Genomic DNA, 18,497 nt, shown 5'->3' with positions numbered 1-18,497 from the left:
ACGACTTGGTTTCCCGACACCGGCGCGAATCAACATGTGATGCCTGATCTTGCAACTCTAACTGATTCTGCTCCTTATCTTGGTAATGATTTCTTGCATGTTGGTGATGGTAAGGCCCTTGACATATCCCATGTTGGACATACTACTTTATATTCCCCCAAACGCTTGTTTACATTAACTAATGTTCTTCGTGTGCCTCACATTACCAAACCGTTGTTATTTGTTCAGAAATTCTGTCGTGATAATCATGTTTATTTTGAATTTCACGATTCTGTGTTTTATGTGAAGGATCTCATCACCAAGGAAGTTCTTCTTTCCGGTCGGAGTCATGATGGTCTTTATGTTCTCTCCGAGTCCTCGGCTAAGTCAGTTCCTCAAGCTTTTTGGTCTCCTTGCATTTCCGCGACTGCCGACTTGTGGCATCGTCGTTTAGGTCATCCAATTCCTCGCATTCTAAATTTGTTAGTTTCTGATAATAAAATTATTTGTACGTCTAAACGATCTTTTACTCAATGTCAAGCATGTCCATTAGGCAAGTCATCCCGTTTGTCATTACGACCGATGGGTCACAAAACTTCTACCCCACTTGAATTAATTTTTAGTGATGTTTGGGGCCCTGCTCCAATGTTTTCTTCTGATGGTTTTCGTTATTTTGTTATCTTTGTTGATGCGCACACTAAAATATATCTGGTATTATCCGCTTGTTGCGAAATCTGATGTATTTTCCACGTTTCAACGTTTTCAGACACTTGTGAGCGTCAGTTTTCTCTCTTAAAATTAAATCTGTTCAAACTGATTGGGGTGGTGAATATCGTAAAATTAAATACATTTTTTCAAACAATTGGTATTCATCATCGATTAATTTGTCCTCATACTCATGAACAAAATGGCACAGTTGAACGTCGTCATAGACATATTGTCGAAACGGGCCTAACCCTCTTAGGACAGTGTAATGCCCCATTGCGTTTTTGGAACTATGCTATGGAATCATCGGTCTATCTTATTAATCGCATGCCTACTCCTGTTCTTTAAAATAAATCTCCTTTTGCGTGTCTGTTTCATCGCACTCCTGATTATAATTTTCTACGCACTTTTGGGTGTCTTTGTTTTCCATTTTTACGTCCATATCATGCTCATAAATTAGATTTTTGGTCTTCTCCTTGTGTGTTTTTAGGCTATAGCTCGTCTCATCTTGGTTATCGGTGTCTTGATTTAGAGTCTGGTCGTGTCTATGTCTCCCGTCATGTTCGTTTTCATGAATGTGTCTTTCCTTTTCAAAAGTCTGAACAGGTAACAACACCCCCGGTTCCCCCCACTCCACCTACCTATCTTCCATCACTGCAACCCCCTTCCTGTTTTCAGCCTCTTCCTTCCCAACTCACCTTTGCCCCTTGCCGCAACCCCCCAGCTTGCTCCCCTGCCCGTTGATTTAGCCGACCCTGCCTCACCACCCCACACAGCCATACTATCACCACATGCTTGTCTTTCCAATGATTATTGTGCAGGAACAGGTTCTGACTTGCAGGATTCAGTTGCGGCACAACCCCGCACCTCCCCGGCTTCACCTTCTGGTCTGCAACTTTGTGTTGATCTCTCCTCTTATCCTCTTCAGCACATTCCAGGTACAGGTGTTGCTACTCCATGTCCCGCTGCTCCTAAACACCCCATGGTTCTTCGTCCGAGACAGCCCAAGACAACGCTGATCACCAACACGGCAGCCACCTCTGCTGCTTCCTTCAGTCGGGTAACTTCTCCTCCCTCACATGAGCCACTTATTTTTCCTGATGCTAACAGATATGAGGCGTGGCATAATGCTATGCGAGAGGAAATTCAGGCCTTACGCGCAAACAAAACATGGACTTTAGTGCCATTTCATCCGTCCATGAATGTTGTTGGTAGCCGTTGGGTCTACAAAATTAAACGCAAATCTGATGGTAGCATTGAGAGGTATAAGGCGCGCCTGGTTGCTAGGGGCTTCACTCAGCAAGAAGGTATTGATTACTCAGAAACTTTTAGTCCTGTTATCAAACAGGCAACAGTCCGCTTAGTGTTCTCCATTGCAGTTTCGAGTGGTTGGAAAATTCATCAGCTTGACATTCATAATGCATTTCTAAATGGAGTCCTTGATGAAGAGGTTTACATGAAACAACCTCCAGGTTTTGTTGATTCTGCACTCCCAGGTCATGTATGTCGATTGCATAAATCTCTATATGGGTTAAAACAGGCTCCGCGGGCTTGGTACACTCGTCTGAATGATTTTCTATTATCCATTGGTTTCCGTGCTTCTAAAGTGGATACCTCATTGTTTATCTTCTCGGTTGGTAGTGATATTTGTTATCTTTTGGTTTATGTTGATGATATTCTGCTTACGGGTAATAATGGAACTCTGCTACAACGACTCATTCAGCTACTGAGCTCAGAATTTAAACTTCAGGATTTGGGTGATGTTCATTATTTCTTGGGTATTGAAGTGCAGTGTACTGGTCTGGGACTTATGCTTTGTCAACATAAATATACACTTGATATCCTCACACGAGCTGGTATGTTATCCTGTAAACCAGTTGATACTCCTATTTCGGCATCCAAAGCCACCATTATGCCGGATCCATTGTTTTCTGATGCTACTCGTTTTCGGCAACTTGTTGGTGCTCTCCAATATCTCACTTTCACACGCCCGGATATTTGCTTTGCTGTTAACCGGGTCTGTCAATTTATGCATGCTCCTACAGAATCCCATTGGGCTGCCGTGAAACGCATCTTACGTTATCTCCGTGGTACGACATCACATGGTTTACATATTACTCGCAGCTCTTCCTTTGCTTTACACGGTTTTACAGATGCAGATTGGGCAGGTAGTATTGAGGATAAAAAGTCTACAGGTGGTTATCTTGTGTTCTTTGGTCAGACGCCAATTTCATGGAAATCGAGTAAGCAACGCACTGTTGCTCGTTCTTCGACAGAAGCTGAGTACAAAGCCTTAGCCGATGGCACGGCTGAAGTTATCTGGCTTCAGTACTTGTTAACGGATCTTCAGATTCCGACTCCTTCTGCCCCTATTATCTGGTGTGACAACCTTGGTGCCACGTATTTGTCCGCAAACCCTATATTTCATGCTCGCACAAAACATATTGAGATTGATTATCATTTTCTCCGAGATAGAGTTGCGAAGAAGGAGATTCAGATTCGTTTTATTTCCTCTCAGGATCAACTTGCCGATGTCTTCACTAAGCCACTTCCTGCTGCTTCATTTACTGCTTTTAGATTCAAACTTCGGGTTGATCCTCCACCCTCAGCTTGAGGGGGCGTATTATAGAATGTAATTATATAGGAAATATTGTAGTCATATTCTTATATGGTAATCTCCACCTTTACTATTGTATATTGCCCTACTCATATATATAGAAAGGGTTGGCTAACCTATTAGGTTAAGCCTCTTAATTATTCTCAACTAGACCATTTCTGCATAAGGTGTTGGACCATGAAGATGAATTCTTTTCATTGCTTATGTTGGTCCTTGAGACTCATAGCTTGCGGGCTACAGGTTTAGTTTCGTCTTTCTATGGCCTTGCTGTTTCTTTGATAATTCCATTTGCATTTTTTTATATAAATAACTTCAACTGCATTCTCGCATTAACTTTGGCTTATGTTGTTGCCATTGTTACCAAGTGAGTGAGTTTTCGATTGTGTTTTCTCTTGTTTTTTATTTGATTGGAGATTCTTTCCTTCTAGTTTATGTACTCATGTTTTGTGTCATTAACTTCTTCCTTTTTTATTCTTATCTATTTGATTTTTTGTCATACATTTAATATTGAACCGCTGCAACACACGTTGATAATTTGTCTTTTGTTTCCCCATGCATCAAGAACTAAACTTATTTCCTTCCCCTTTGACATGTTATGTGCTCTGTGAATCAGGTAACTTGCTTAATCCCATTTGTTTGTCCCTCCCTGGATTAGTTGGAGTTTTAACCTCTCTTGGAGATATAGAAAGTAAATTTTAGAGATTCAATTTTTTTTTTCAAGAATAGATGAGGAGGTTAATCCTCATTTGGTTAAATGGGATCGGGGATGTTTCCAAATTGACGTTGGAGGGTTGGTTGTGTGAAAGCTGTTAATAAGGCTTTGTTGGGTACGTGGTGGTGGTGATGGTTGGTTAGTTGTGTGAAAGCAGTTAATAAGGCTTTGTTGGGTACATGGTTGTGGTGATGGTTTGATTTAATTTTGTTTCTTAAATTGCTGCGCTGTGTAGCATGCTGTTTGTTTAAGCTGGACTACTAAGGTTGTTCCTTACTTATTGCATAGGGCTCATTAATTTCTATGTATATTCCTCTTAAATTGCTGCGCTGTGTCTCTAAATTTGAGCATGCATGCGTCACCTGTGACACTGCTGACTTAGCCAATAAGATTAGCTATCTCCGCTTGCCGGGCTATAAAATTCTTGCACAAAACACACAAGTGGAGAGGAAAGAGGAGGAGGAGGAGAATCGAACAGACAAAAGAAATGAACCCAGCAGATATGTTTACTCAAGTAGGTTCTGTGATTGCAAGTGTTATGTTTGCTTGGGCCATGTTCAAGCAATATTGTCCCTATAGTGTACAAGAATATTTTGATAAATACTCCAAAAGGGCCTTCACTTTCGTTTACCCTTACATTCAAATTAGCTTCAATGAATTCACCGGCAATCGCTTCATGCGTAGTGAAGCTTACTCTGCCATTGAGAATTATCTTGGTTCTCGTTCATCTACGCAAGCAAAGCGGCTCAAGGCTGATGTTGTCAAGAACAGCCAGTCGGTTGTTCTTAGCATGGATGATTATGAAGAAGTTGAGGATGAATTCAATGGAGTCAAACTTAGGTGGGCTTCAGGGAAACATATTTCCAAGACGCAATCTGTTTCTTTCTATCCTGTAACGGATGAGAAGAAGTACTACAAGCTCACTTTCCATAAGAGACACCGGCAACTCATCCTCGGGGATTACGTGAATCATGTCTTGAAAGAGGGTAATGAAATCAAGGTGAGGAATCGTCAGAGGAAGCTTTACACTAACAGTGGATCGTACTGGAGGCATGTGGTGTTTCAGCATCCGGCTAGTTTCGAGACGCTTGCAATGGAGGCAGAGAGGAAGCAGGAAATCGTTGATGATCTTGTCATATTCAGCAAGGCTGAAGACTTCTATGCAAGAATTGGAAGGGCTTGGAAGCGAGGGTATCTGCTTTTCGGTCCACCAGGGACTGGTAAATCAACTATGATTGCAGCCATGGCCAATCTTTTGAACTACGATATATATGATCTTGAACTGACTGCTGTGAAGGACAACACTGAGTTGAGAAAGCTACTGATCGAGACAACAACCAGGTCCATTATTGTGATTGAGGATATTGACTGTTCTCTTAACCTAACCGGTCAAAGGAAGAAGAAGAAGGAGGAAGAGGGGGAGAGAGATGAGAAGGATCCAAAGCCGAAGCTGCCCAAGGAAGAAGATAGCAAACAGAGTCAGGTCACTCTTTCTGGGATTTTGAATTTTGTTGATGGACTCTGGTCAGCTTGCAGAGGAGAAAGACTGATTGTTTTCACGACTAATTTTGTGGAGAAACTTGATCCAGCTCTCATCAGGAAAGGAAGGATGGACAAGCACATAGAATTGTCCTATTGTAGCTTCGAAGCATTCCAGGTTTTGGCGAAGAACTACCTTCGACTTGATTCACACCATTTGTTTGCCAGAATCCAGGAGTTGTTGGGGGAAACCAAAATGACTCCTGCTGAAGTAGCAGAGCATTTGATGCCGAAGACTATTTCTGGAGACGCCAAGGTTTGCTTGGAGGGCCTCATAGGAGCACTCGAGAAGGCGAAAGAGGACGCTATATTGAAAGCAGAAGAAGAAGCAAAAGAAAAGGAGAAGGAGAGTGCTAGATTGAAAGCAGAAGAAGAAGCAAAAGAGAAAGAGAAAGAGAAAGAGAAAGAGAAAGCAAAAGCTGAAGAAGAAGCAAAAGAGAATGATTCGTCAGCTGCAGAGAATGCAAAGAAGCAAGTAAAAGACAATGGTTTCTGTGATAATGGAAATGGAGAACTGAATAACAAAGAAATTAAGCAGGAGGGCTTCAGCCACTGATGGTCAGCTCTGCAGTATTTGGGATTGAAGAAGCTTGGTCTCTTGAGACAGAATAATCACATTTCTATAATTTCAATGACTGTAAAGATTATCCCAACAATGGTGATATCCATATCAACAGTCGTCTAGCATGATTAAACCACTTCAAGCTTGAATAATCACATTTTTTTTTTAGTTTGCTTCTATTTAGTAAGCTTGTCTTGATTATGGTTTGTACAAGAGAGTTTGTTCCCTTTTGCCTTCTAACCAGCAAGCTTGTCTTGCTTTTGTTTTAGAAAAGGGACTTCGTTCCCTTTTCCTTGTATTGCTGGTCTCCAGCTTCTTTTTGATCTATACAATTCTTACATTTGATCAAAAAAAAAAAAATAGATATAGTAGTTTACCTTAATGCTATCTTTTTATGGTTGTTTCTTCTTTAGTCACTTTCCCCTTGTTAAAATCTTCAACTTCTGCTAGTCCAGAAAATCAGAATCACTTACAAGGGCATCTCCAAAATACTCCTTGCCAGTTATATCTCCGAGGCTTATCTCAAATCATTAGCTCTGCGATTGAAGTATCTCTAGGAAGCATCTCTGTAAACCTCCACGTAAAAGTATGATCGAAGATCGATAATAAGACCTTGATTAATAATGGAAACTCGGAACTAAAAGAGATAGATAAATGAGGAAAATAAAATAATGGAGGGAATGATTCCCCTCAAATAAATTTAAAGGTATTTCAAGGATTATAACTTTTATTTTAAAACAAATTCATGACGGTAGTGAAACTGACAACGAGTTTTGATGGATAGAAGAATTAGGAAAATTTAAAGTAATTTTATTTTTGAGAATGAGAAATAATTCTGAGGAATTATAATGAACATGAAGAATGAATTTTAAGAAAGAATTGCATGTAAAAATATTGATGTAAACCTAAATAAAAATCGGTAAAGTTATCGCGAACCGGAAACATGTTTGTAAATAAGATAATTAGTAAAAAGGAAAATTAAATATACTTGGGATAAGAAAATGGTCCAAAGGATTTGGTGAAATAATTGGTATAATTTATGCAAGGATAGAATAAGAAAAATCAGATTTCTAATGAAAAATCACAAATAGTCGAGTTTTACGCTATCAGGCTGACCTTTTAATCCGACTATTGGATCAAGCTTAAATTTCACATGTAGTCTCATGCCACATTTATCTACCTTGGGTTATAATTTGATAGCGATCAGAATTTTTAAAAACCATATAAGATTGGTAGCAGTAGACGAACAAAAAATACCATGTAGACTTATTATTAATGGCAATTTCATAAATAGGTGGAATAAATGGGAAAAAAATTCAGTTTTGTTTGTATTGCAATTGAATGTTGATTTGTGTGTTGGGAAGGTTAGTATAATTAAAGTATGGTCAAAGGGATGGTTATTTGAAATGCTCCCCAGGTGTTGATAAATGGTAATTTAATGTTTGAAAAAAAAAAAGGGTTGCCTGTGTGTGTAAGATTATTTCAAATGAATTAAGTAAATTTATCAAAATAATAATGAATTTTTTAGATTGATGAGAATAATAATTTTTGAAGAAATAATTTTGTTGAGCTAAATAATGAGCTAGTGAATTAATTCTGGGTTGTATGAAATGACAACTAAATGGTTGATATTAAATCCTTGCAAGAAATTAGAAAGAGATACCAAATAATGATGAGAATATTACATTATAGAATTCTGCAATAACCATTCAACCAATTGGCCTGACCAAGTTGAATCAGTTGACCGTTTTATCTGAAAGTGAGACTACAACATCTATGAATGAGTAGTTTCTTAGAAATAATGAATTGTGTGAAATCAGGGGTCAAATTAAAGAAAATTAAAAGTTTGATGGTCAATTAAAAGTTCAATTGAACAAATCAGAAACCAAGAATCAAATTGTAAAAGGCGCTCAATTTTAGGGTTGGTAATTGAGTTTGCCAATAATGAAATTGCGTGAAATTAAAAGTTCAAGAAGCAATTATGAATGAACTTAAAAGAAATTGGAAGATTATAGATTAAATTAAAGTTTGCTAAATCTTAAATTAAAAACCCTAATTTGTAGGGTTTAGCTTAGACGACTCATCGTTCGGTCACTGTGTATCTTCTTCTTCGATAATTTTTGCTCATTGAGTAAGCACTTTAAGGCAAATGTTTATGGCATTTCTGACCACTCTGATGTTATAACCACCACCATTTAACTAAGAAACACCTCCTCTACAATCTTATTTCCATGAAATCAAACGTTTATATCCTATTTTCTCCAGTGATCTCAACAACATCTTGTCCCCGATCACACATCACTGTATTTTTAGATTTTATGTTGATTGGGTTAACACTTTCAAACGAATGAATATGGAGCTACATACCTTTAAATTAAGCAAGAATGGATCCAATAAAAAAGAATGCACTCCCTCTACCAACTTTAGGTGATCTCAGGCAACGTTGACTTTCGAGTTTTTCTAGCGAAGCCATGAAAATGGCCAATCTAGTCAATGCTAAATAAGATACCCATTCACACAAAACCACACAATTTTTTCGTGTGTTCACACTTAAAAACTCCCAGAAAGGTTCTAATCAAAGGCTAAGAACACTTCTCTCAAGATCAAAAGGGTAAAACACTTTACCTTAGCCTCCAAGTTTGTTACAAAACCATCTAAATCCAAAATCATTTATCTTATGATAAAACCAGCTTAGTTTTGGTTTGTTAGAACCCTAACAAACTCATCTAGAAGTTCTTAATCACCCTGTAAAGGGACAGGTAATCAGAGAAGTAAAGTGGAGGAAAAAGAAGGAGAAAAGAAAAGGGAAGAGATTTGGTTAAGGTTTAAAGGATCAAAAATCAAGCTCACAAGCTCAAAAAGATCCAATTTGTTCTTGCTGGGTTTAGAGATAAGAAGAAGGAAGGCACTAGCAGAAATATATTCCTTTTAAAGATTTCAAGCTTGAAAGGTATATTCTTGCAAGTTTGGAAAGTGGAGTCCATAAGCCTGTTGAATTGTTTTTTATTGTTTAAATGCAATGTTTTTTAATGTTTTGATATGATGATTATTGTCTTAATATGTTAAGTTTACTCTTTATTTTGATTTGAAATATGCCAAATATAGTAACAAGGTTATGATGTTTTTTGTGTTGGCTTATGCATGTTTTGGGTTTCTAAGTTTCTAAGTTTTGTTTGGTTCTTATTGAAGGTTTAAAATAACATTTTTGAATCCAAAAATGCATAAATATATAGGCTGTTTTAAGTTGGTAGTTTTAAAGTTTAGAATCTCTTACATGATTTTTTACAATTTATTGTTTTTGTTAGTATCTTTTATTTCAACTATGCTTGGCATGACAATGTGGTTTGTTATAATTAAAAAGAGCACGCTTTAGAGGCTTAAAATGACTATTCTGTGTTAGATAATAACTGGCTTTTTCTATGCAGTTTTTGGGTTTTGAAAGCAGTAGTCTTCATATTCTTGAAAAGAAGATTACCTTAACTCTGTTATTTGAACCATTTTTTGTCAATTTATTTGCATAGAATCCTTCAAACAACTTGATTAGCAAATAATCTAGGTCTAAAAAGCATCAATAACACAGATTCATGCATTTAGATTTAGGTTTCTTTCAACTATTCAAAATATACTTTGACCAAATCATGGTGTTTGAGTGATAATCGATAATTGTTTTTGCTTGATTCTTGATCTATACAAGCTTGCAAATAAAACCATGCCTTTGTTTGCTTGAAATCTAGTCTGGTTTGGGATGCACGTGCCAGGTTTAAGCTTAAATGTTTTTTGTGTTCTTCATTTGATTTGTGTTTGATCCGTTTTATCCAAGAAATCTTGAGTTTTTATGTTTTTTTTCATGTTTAATATGTTTTGATTTTGTTTTTTTTTTTTTTTTGGTTTGTTTTCGAGTCAACCTAGTCGGGTCAAAACCGGGCCAGACATTTTAAGGCCCTGTTTGGTTTGCCACCTTTTTGATAAAAAAAATCACCTTTTTTAGTCTAGGAAGGTGTTTGACAAACACACCCTTAAGCTTTACTTGACAGTTTTTCTAAAGAAAAAAAAATAACTATTGCCAAACATGGCCTTATAAAAATATATAAAAAAAAAATAACTAAAAAAAAAAATAATATAAAATTTTATTTTCTTGAGGATGTTTTTTAATACATCGCTCATCAACGTAGAAGTTGCAGTCAAGACAACAATATATTGAGCCCAAGATGGGCAAATTGCTTGCCCTGCACAGGTCTGCACCAGCTTGTTTTTCAAAATTGGCTGAAATGTTCGATCATAACTTCACTTATCAATTCTGAATAGACACTCACCGAAATATTCCATTTTCAAACCTCACTTTCACTCACAACCATTCAAAGAACAAAGAACCAGGAGCAGAACAAGAACTTAGAGGTTACTGCCATCCCTCAAATTTTATTTATAGATAAAATCAAAGATTACAAGATCTTTCTCATAAAGAAAAATAATCATAATAACTTAATCCTGACAGGGCTATAAATCCCGATCTCACAAGAATGAGAAGCAACCAAGCTCTTTGCAGAAAAGCATTGCTCAACAGTAAAATTTAGAACTCTGGATCAATATTTGATGGCAGCGAATCCGGAAGAGGCAACAAAAAACCATTGCTCAGCATTTCATATCCTCGAAAAAAACGATCAACGTCTCGCCTATAAAAAGTATCACCAAATAGTTAAAAGCCATGAAAAGACGAAGAGCCATCCAATTCCACATTAAATAAATAATAAATGAACAGAAGAATCAGTGAGAAAAACAAGTTCTAAGATTAAGAAAGAGAGGGGGCGAGAGTAATTAAAACACGATGGTTACCTGAAATTCAATGATTCAAAACGTACAAAGGGTAGAAGGACATCCTTTGCGTTAGGATGCTCCCACTCCACTACTGTCTCCCACCATTCTTTTGGATGTATCCCAATTCTTCTAAGAGAAGGGGGAGGAGATGGCTGGCCATTTTCAAGCAACGGAAGACAAATTGGAATCCTCTTCAGCTTCTCACATGTGTCTACTTCAATATATTCAAGAGATTCGCAAATCACTTTTACACCACAGATGCTTTTCAATTCTGGTAAATATTTCAATATCAGAATTCTTAACTTTGGGAGTATGGATTTTGTGATCGGATTGGAGCTGCTGCTGCTGCTGATTTCTTCATCTGTTGTTCCTATTATCTCCTCCATTTTCTCACATTCTTCAACTACAAGCTTTTCCAAGTTTTTGAGGTTTAGCAGCAAGACAAGAGGGAGTAGCTTCTTCATACTCTTACACTCATAGAAATAAAACTCTTTAAGACCAGAAAATATACCATTGGAAGATGGCAATGAAAGTGGAGCAGAGCAGAACCAAGAAGATAAAACCAAGCTCTCCATGTTACTGCACTCCCGAATGTTGAGGAACTCTAGTTTAGTTGCATTCATTATCACGGGTGAAATGTCGCATAAAGTTGTTGCATCATTACACTTAATAATGTCCAGTCCTTGAATGTCATTTGGGAACATGGCCTGAAAATCTCCATCTCCGTTGATACTCAAGTTATACAAACCAATTGCTTTACTTCTCCTGGAATGTGCCCAAGACAATTCCAAATATTCATCCACATGCCCTACACTGATTCTGTATTTGCATTGTGATTTGGTTTGATCCCGAGATCTGAGAAACTCCACAAAGTCAGAGCAACCTTCAAAACAGCATTCCAGAGTTTCCAACTTCCTTAAGCACCCTACTTCCTTTCCTTTAACTGTTAACGAAGCACCAGATTCAAACACTTGCAAGTGAGAGAGTTTAGGTATTACCCCACTAGGAAACTCCTTTTCATCAAATGAACCGAGTCTGAGATACCAGAGGTTGGATAGACATTCCATTCCTTGAGGTATCTTTCTAAGTACAGTTTCAAAGAGATCTAACCTCTTTAGTGCCCTGAGCTTTCTTAATGATGGTACACTGCCTAAGAATCGACAATAACGGAGCAATAATGCAGTGAGACTCACCAAATCAGAGATAGAATCAGGCAATTTTTTAATTCCAGTGTCAGACAAATTGAGTACCTTGAGCCCATGTAATTGCATGAAAAATGAATCTGAAATAAATCCCAACCCCATATTATCACATAGAAATAGAGTTGACAGATTGCGACACCTTGGTGAATGGCTCGAGGGAATTTTTTCAATTTGGTTAGACATTAGTGAAACTCTCACAAGATTCTCTGTCCACTCCTCTGCATCCGGCAATTCTTTTAATTGCATACCTGCTTTAACCATGACTTGAGAGTTCTCTTGCTGTATTTGGATGGCCATGTCCCTAATCAAGTCATGCATCTTGACACATCTACTGCCATCATACACCATTCGAGCACTTTCCAATAGGCAGACATTTTCAAGTTTATTGAGCATTGTGTGGCCCTCGTCAAATGCTGCTTCACTGCTCCTCATTCCTTTTATTATTCCCTCATCGATCAAATAATATATGAGCTCATCCTTTCTAATTAAATGATCTTCAGGAAATAATGCACAGTGTAAGAGACAATGTTGTGGTGTTAAATCATCTAATTGATCATAACTAAACCTCAATAACCGGAATACCCCATCTTCCATGTCCTTGAATTTGGATTCTCTCAATTTATTCACTGTATTCTTCCACTCATGTAGGTCATCCACTCCCCTTAAGCTTCTTGCCACTGTAATAATTCCCAATGGCAAACCAGCACATTCCCTTGCAACATCAACTGCAATTTGCTTCACTTCTGGAGAAAGTGCTTTGTCATCTCCAAGTTTCTCCATGAATAAAGTCAAAGCTTCAACCTCAAAAAGTGGCTTCAATTTGATTTTGTGTTGGCTATCCATCTGGTTACAAACCTTTTTTGATCGAGTTGTCATAATCAGCTTGCATCCTTCCAAATTGACAGGAATTCCCACTACGTGTAGCTCGAAAGAGTTCCACAAATCATCCAAGATGAGAATCCATTTTTGTTTCTTCACTAGTTCTTTTGACAATTTGACAGCTCTACGCAGATTATCATCTTCTCTTGAAAGATCTAAACGAAGGCATTTAGCAACAAGATTCTGCAATCTATAAATGCTGCAATCTCGAGACACGGTCACCCAGTAAACACAATGAGAAGTATCTAGAAGCTCGTTATGGATATGTTGTAGCATTACCGTTTTACTAACTCCCCCCATTCCATAAATGGCAATGGTTGAGAATTTATCATCCATTAACAGAGACCATATCACATTCTTATTCTCTTCAAATGCTCGACCCACTAACTTTGTAGAGCTAAGAGGAATTGGATCTCCTCTACTCTCACTTGTGTTGTATTCAAGGCCTCTAGAAGAGCTAGCTCCTGCGACAGACTGCACTAACCTTCCTCTATTGTCCTCCACATCATCATCCTCCTCCTCCATTGAAAAACCAGCTAGTTGATTCACTAGATCTATTCTTTGTGTTGCTTCTCTTCTCTTCTCATGTGCATCAACTGTGTGTCTCCCAAGAGAGAAACTCCTGTCAACATGCTGAATAGATCCTTCTTCACCAGTGTTTCCCATGCCATTTTCCGCTTCTAAATGTGAACAAATTCTGTCTTCCCCCGCACCTTGTTCCTTGCCCTGAACTCCCACTAGTATCCTTCCAGCATCCCCTGCCAAACAGTCATGCACTGCATTGCTTTGTTCCAACACATTAACAATGTTCTGCACGTCATTCATCGTGACATCATTGTTTACTGGTGGAGAACAGAGTTGATCATAACTTCTTTCATTGCCAAGACACAATAGATTTGTTGGTTCGGATGACTCTCCTTGAGGCTCACCAGCTTGATTAATTGATGTCCTCTCATGAGAGCTACCTCTCTCCAGATGCTGCACCATTTCTGTTCTCGGTACAGTCTCCAATGCATCATGCAGAAGCTCTTCAGGAGAACTACGTCCCAACATAGACTCGATCTCTTTATCAGTGATGCTATCCATCCAACATACGAGCTCTCCAGGGGAAAAAGCTGCTTCTTGTTGTGCCATGTCTAAATGTATCACTTCATTGTTCTGTTCTTTTGCAGGAGCTGAAATTGCATTAGTGACCTCATTATTGCTCGATCCTGCTTCATATTTATTTCTTTTTTCTGGAGGGCCATCAATAGCTGCACGGGCTGCATCTTGAACTTCTTCAGGAACTTTCTCACATATTTTAACACCACGCCCTCTCACTCCTGACAAATGCCATTTGATCCTCGAAATGGAAGTAGCAGCAGCAAATTCACACCCACAAAATGTACACTTGAAAGAACCATCATCCAACTTCTCAACATGATTCCAAAATGGATCAATCTGTCTAACCATTTTCATACACTTTCTCCTTTGACCCTGCAGATACAAATAAATATTGTATAGAAACCGATTTTGAAGTCATTGTCAGAAAAGAAATCCTGCCAAGTGATCTAAAATAAGAACATGAAGAAATTAACCTTGTTTTTAAGATAAGCAGTTGAAGTTGATAGCAAAACGAGCATGTAATAACAAAACTATAATATCAGTCGAGTTCAATTATTGATTAAGTTCTAACTGTACCTACCAAAGATTAGATTGCAAGTTTCAGAATCGGAAGCTAATTTTTCAGTGAGTTACCGTGTGAAACCCCATCCCAATACTGAAACTAAAATATTAAGCTAAAAACAGCAAAGAATTCTTCAAAGAAGGAAAAAAAACAGTGAATTCAAGGTTTAGGTTCAATTTAATTTGAACTCCATAAGGCATGGGTTATAAAAACCGGTAAAGATCAATATTTTTTTTAGAAACTAATGACGATCCCAACTCCGAAGTTTCTCAATAAAATCTCTACAACTTGTGTTTTACCTGAAAGATTCAAATACACCAAAATGAAATATAAATACTTTACCTGGATTCTAGATGTTCTTCAAATGCTGGTTTGCTTAAGCAGTATTCAGAAAAAAGAGAGCAGAAAACACAGATCAGAGAAGAATATATAATGAGATCTGTTACGTCCAGAGGGGATGGTGTATAATGAGATTAGAAGTGGAAGATGTTGAACTCCAGATGATTCGATTCAATCAGAAATGGAAGCACAGATCATCAGAAAAGATTAATAAATCTTACAGGAATATTTAATTATTGTTTGTTTGATAAGAAGGAAGTTGCCAGGAAGGAAGCCACTGCTTTCCCTACCAAACATTTTATTACAAGATATAGCAAGTTGCAAGTCATTAAGAACTTCAGCAAAAGAATCATAAGCTAATTGTTTAGTGAGTTAACGTGTGGACTCACGCCAATGTCTTTGAAAAAACTACATAAAAATAAGAATGGAAGTTTAATAATGCTAGTGGAATTAAAGAGATTCGAGGATCATTTTTGCAACATATTGCATCTTACCTCAGTTGGTGTCTTTGTAACACTAATTTTCTCACTTTCTTGTGCTCTGAACTACATGAGAAGCAGAGAAGAATATTACCTCCCGAGGATCCTCTTTCAGACAATGAACAAATGGGAATCGAATTTTTGAATGGCTATCGATGAAGTCAAGAAAAAACAAGTCCCCTATTAGCATAGGGATCCTCTTATGTTTAAGTAAGCTATATGTGGAAAATAACGTATAACAAAGAAAACAAAGAGTGTTATGATTATTGTATGTGATATTATATCAACTTTCATGAGCATTTTTACTTGAAGGGTAATTTATTGTAGATCTAAAGTAGTTGATGCAGCTATAGTGGCTAGTTCAATTAATTTCCAATGCCCTAGTATTTCTAAATCATCAATCATGGAAATAACTTTTAGGTGAGGTTTTCGAGATAAGAATAAGCTACCTTTTGCTAAGGTTCTCATAGATGGTGCCATTTATAAAATCAAGAAAAAACTTCAAAGTTGAGTCAGGTTGTGGCACAATTGGTAGGGGTGTGCAAAAAAACCGGAAAACCGAAAAAACCGAGAAAACCGAGAAACAATTAACCGAAAAAACCGAACCGAAAAAAAAAAACCGAGTGAACCGAATAGATTATATAGAAAAAACCCCGGTTCGGTTCGGTTTTCGGTTTTGCAGTGCAAAAACCGGGTTAACCGGACCGAACCGGACCGGTTAAGAAAAAAGGTCCGCTGACTCTGCTCCGTACTCCCTGATATAAATAGAAAAATTTGTTCATTTGTTGCACGCCGCGCCCCTCTCCTCTCCGCTAACCCTAAACACTAACAGTAAACTTTCAAATTGAAGATTGAAAACTCTCGATTCTCTCCTCCAGTCTCCTCTGGCCTATTAGCCCCTCAGCCTCTCACTCTCACTAGTCAGTGTAGTCACTACTCACTGACCGACACCGAGTAACGCCCCCCCGTCCCCTTACCCCCTGTCCCCTCTCGCCCCCTCGCCTGTCCTCTCCCTCTCCACTCTCCAGTGTCCACTCTCCTTAGACCGACCACCGGCGACCGACGTTTCCTCAACGGCTCAACCTCTCAAAAGTAAAAACCAGTGAGTTTTAGTTTTTTTTCCCTTTTCTAATTAATTAATTCGGTTAAGGTTATTGTTAATTTTAATCCTGTTAAGCTAATTTTTTTGACGTTTCTTCCTCAGTCTCCAGACTCTCCACTGGATCGCGATCAACACGGTCGGTGACTCGGTGTTTGAGTGTTTCTCCCTGATCAGCCTCTTAAAACCATTAAACCAGTGAGTTTTAATTTTTTTTTCTCCTTTCTAATTAATTCATGCAGTTAAGCTTATTGTTAGTTTTAATAAATTTTGTTGGGTGATAAATTCTAGTTTAGGTTTAAATTAGAATTTAGAGTCATTTAGTCATTTATCCATGTCGGCATGTCGCTGCCAAATGCCCACATGAAGAAAATAGGAGCGTGGTAACCCTTAAACTTGTACCAAAACCTCACAACCCATTTTGTAGTTCCATCAAAGCAGTGTGCTAGAACAAGTATCTGGAAAGTCTTTCATAAAATGTATAGTCTTCTGCCTCGGCCATGTAGTTCCAGCCCTGCTGTTGTGAGCTGGGATTTGCAATAATATGACTACTGAATTCTCAACTTTAATGCCTTGGTGTTTGTGATTTTGGTTCTTGGACAATTCTGTTCTGTCTTGGTTTCATGTCTACTGAATTTTGCAGCCATGGAACATCATTCCAATATGGCATTTTGCTGTCTTGTTTATCATGAGATTATTTGATTTGAATTTGATTTGGGTAAACTGCTCTTTGAATGGAAGTATTCATTATTCTGTTTGCATTTGATTCTGTAAACTAACCAAGTAGTTTGCATTTGGTAATTATAGATGGAAAACCTTCAAAATCAAAATGCTTCATCCAGTGGCACTACCCCAAACGGATGGTATAAATATATATTTTTTTAATTTTTATATTTTCTGATTTAATTTATCATGTTATAATTCTAGATTATGAATTTCAGGAATCAAGGTGCAATGCTCTTGAAGTGCTTTTTTATTGAGATGATGTGCAGTTGTGCACATGAAGATTTATTTTTTGTGGCTTGGAGTGTTTTATGATAATGTTATTTGTTATTTTTTTGTTAAGCCCTTTGAAAGCAATGGTTTGTATTTTGTAATTTAGATTTTAACTTATTGGTGTGTGATCGTGAGTGTGTGTTATACTGTTATTTATTTAAACTTTTCAGAAGTAGAAAAATATTAGTAAGTTAAAAATATATTGAACACAAGATTGACACTAATAATTTCATATAAATGAATATTTAATGGCAAAAAAAATTAATAAACATAAGATTGATAATAATAATTTAATACAATTGAATATTTAAGGGTAAAAAAATTAAATATATTTGGAATCTTCAAAGAAAATGAGATAATAGCATAATTAATTGTAAGCCCATCAGAAATCCATTAAAAGCCCATTAAAAAGCCTATTAAAGGTCTAAAAAAAGCCCAAAAAATGCATATAGGTTTGTCCGGTTTTTTAGCTAAAAAACCGGACCCAAACCGAACCGAAACTGGCCGGTTTGGGCCGGGCCCGGTTCGGTTTCGGGTGTCTTTTTTTGTTTTTTTTTTTTTTCCGGTTTGGTTGTTTATTTTGGAGAAAAACCGAACCGAACCGGAAATGCTCACCCCTAACAATTGGTATCCTAAGCTCTGAAGAAATGCTTTTTTTTAGAGATGAGCCCATGACTCATAATCTCCTGCAAGTCTTTCGATGTCTAAGTTAATAAACTTCAAGTGAAAAATAATATACAACAAAGGGAATACATTATATGTGTTGTGATTGTTGTGTGTGATATTATATTATCGTATATGTGTTATTATCTGATCACCTGAAATATTTATACATCTCACATCACATGAAATTGACTTATTGAGAGGGAAGTCTTAAATATTAGTATGATGCCTACCTTTGGTTGGGATAT

At 37.4% G+C, this 18,497-nt stretch overlaps 2 protein-coding genes and 1 long non-coding RNA gene across 3 annotated transcripts; 2 read left to right on the top strand and 1 right to left on the bottom strand.

Annotated features, from left to right (window-relative positions):
• The first annotated feature begins 4,424 nt into the window (after nucleotides 1–4,424).
• On the top strand, nucleotides 4,425–6,266 carry LOC118056970 (AAA-ATPase At3g28580). Its single transcript, XM_035069425.2, has one exon. The coding sequence runs from the start codon at nucleotides 4,501–4,503 to the stop codon at nucleotides 6,106–6,108; it is 1,608 nt and encodes a 535-aa protein (XP_034925316.1). The 5' UTR covers nucleotides 4,425–4,500; the 3' UTR covers nucleotides 6,109–6,266.
• A 4,230-nt stretch (nucleotides 6,267–10,496) lies between these two features.
• Nucleotides 10,497–15,328, bottom strand: LOC118056968 (probable disease resistance protein At4g27220). The gene is made up of 3 exons (XM_035069423.2): nucleotides 15,016–15,328; nucleotides 10,945–14,483; nucleotides 10,497–10,784 (listed from the first exon to the last, which is right to left on the bottom strand). The coding sequence occupies exons 2-3, from the start codon at nucleotides 14,463–14,465 to the stop codon at nucleotides 10,682–10,684; spliced, it is 3,624 nt and encodes a 1,207-aa protein (XP_034925314.1). The 5' UTR covers nucleotides 14,466–14,483; nucleotides 15,016–15,328; the 3' UTR covers nucleotides 10,497–10,681.
• Nucleotides 15,329–16,057: 729 nt separating this feature from the next.
• On the top strand, nucleotides 16,058–17,708 carry LOC118056971 (uncharacterized). The gene is made up of 4 exons (XR_004688879.2): nucleotides 16,058–16,593; nucleotides 16,696–16,788; nucleotides 17,398–17,453; nucleotides 17,532–17,708. It is a non-coding gene; the product is annotated as an uncharacterized lncRNA (long non-coding RNA).
• The last annotated feature ends 789 nt before the right edge of the window (nucleotides 17,709–18,497 follow it).

Source organism: Populus alba, chromosome 19 (genome assembly GCF_005239225.2).
Source record: "Populus alba chromosome 19, ASM523922v2, whole genome shotgun sequence".
NCBI lineage: Eukaryota > Viridiplantae > Streptophyta > Magnoliopsida > Malpighiales > Salicaceae > Populus > Populus alba.
Note: the sequence above shows the minus strand (reverse complement) of the source record. Positions and strands in the feature narration are given on the sequence as shown.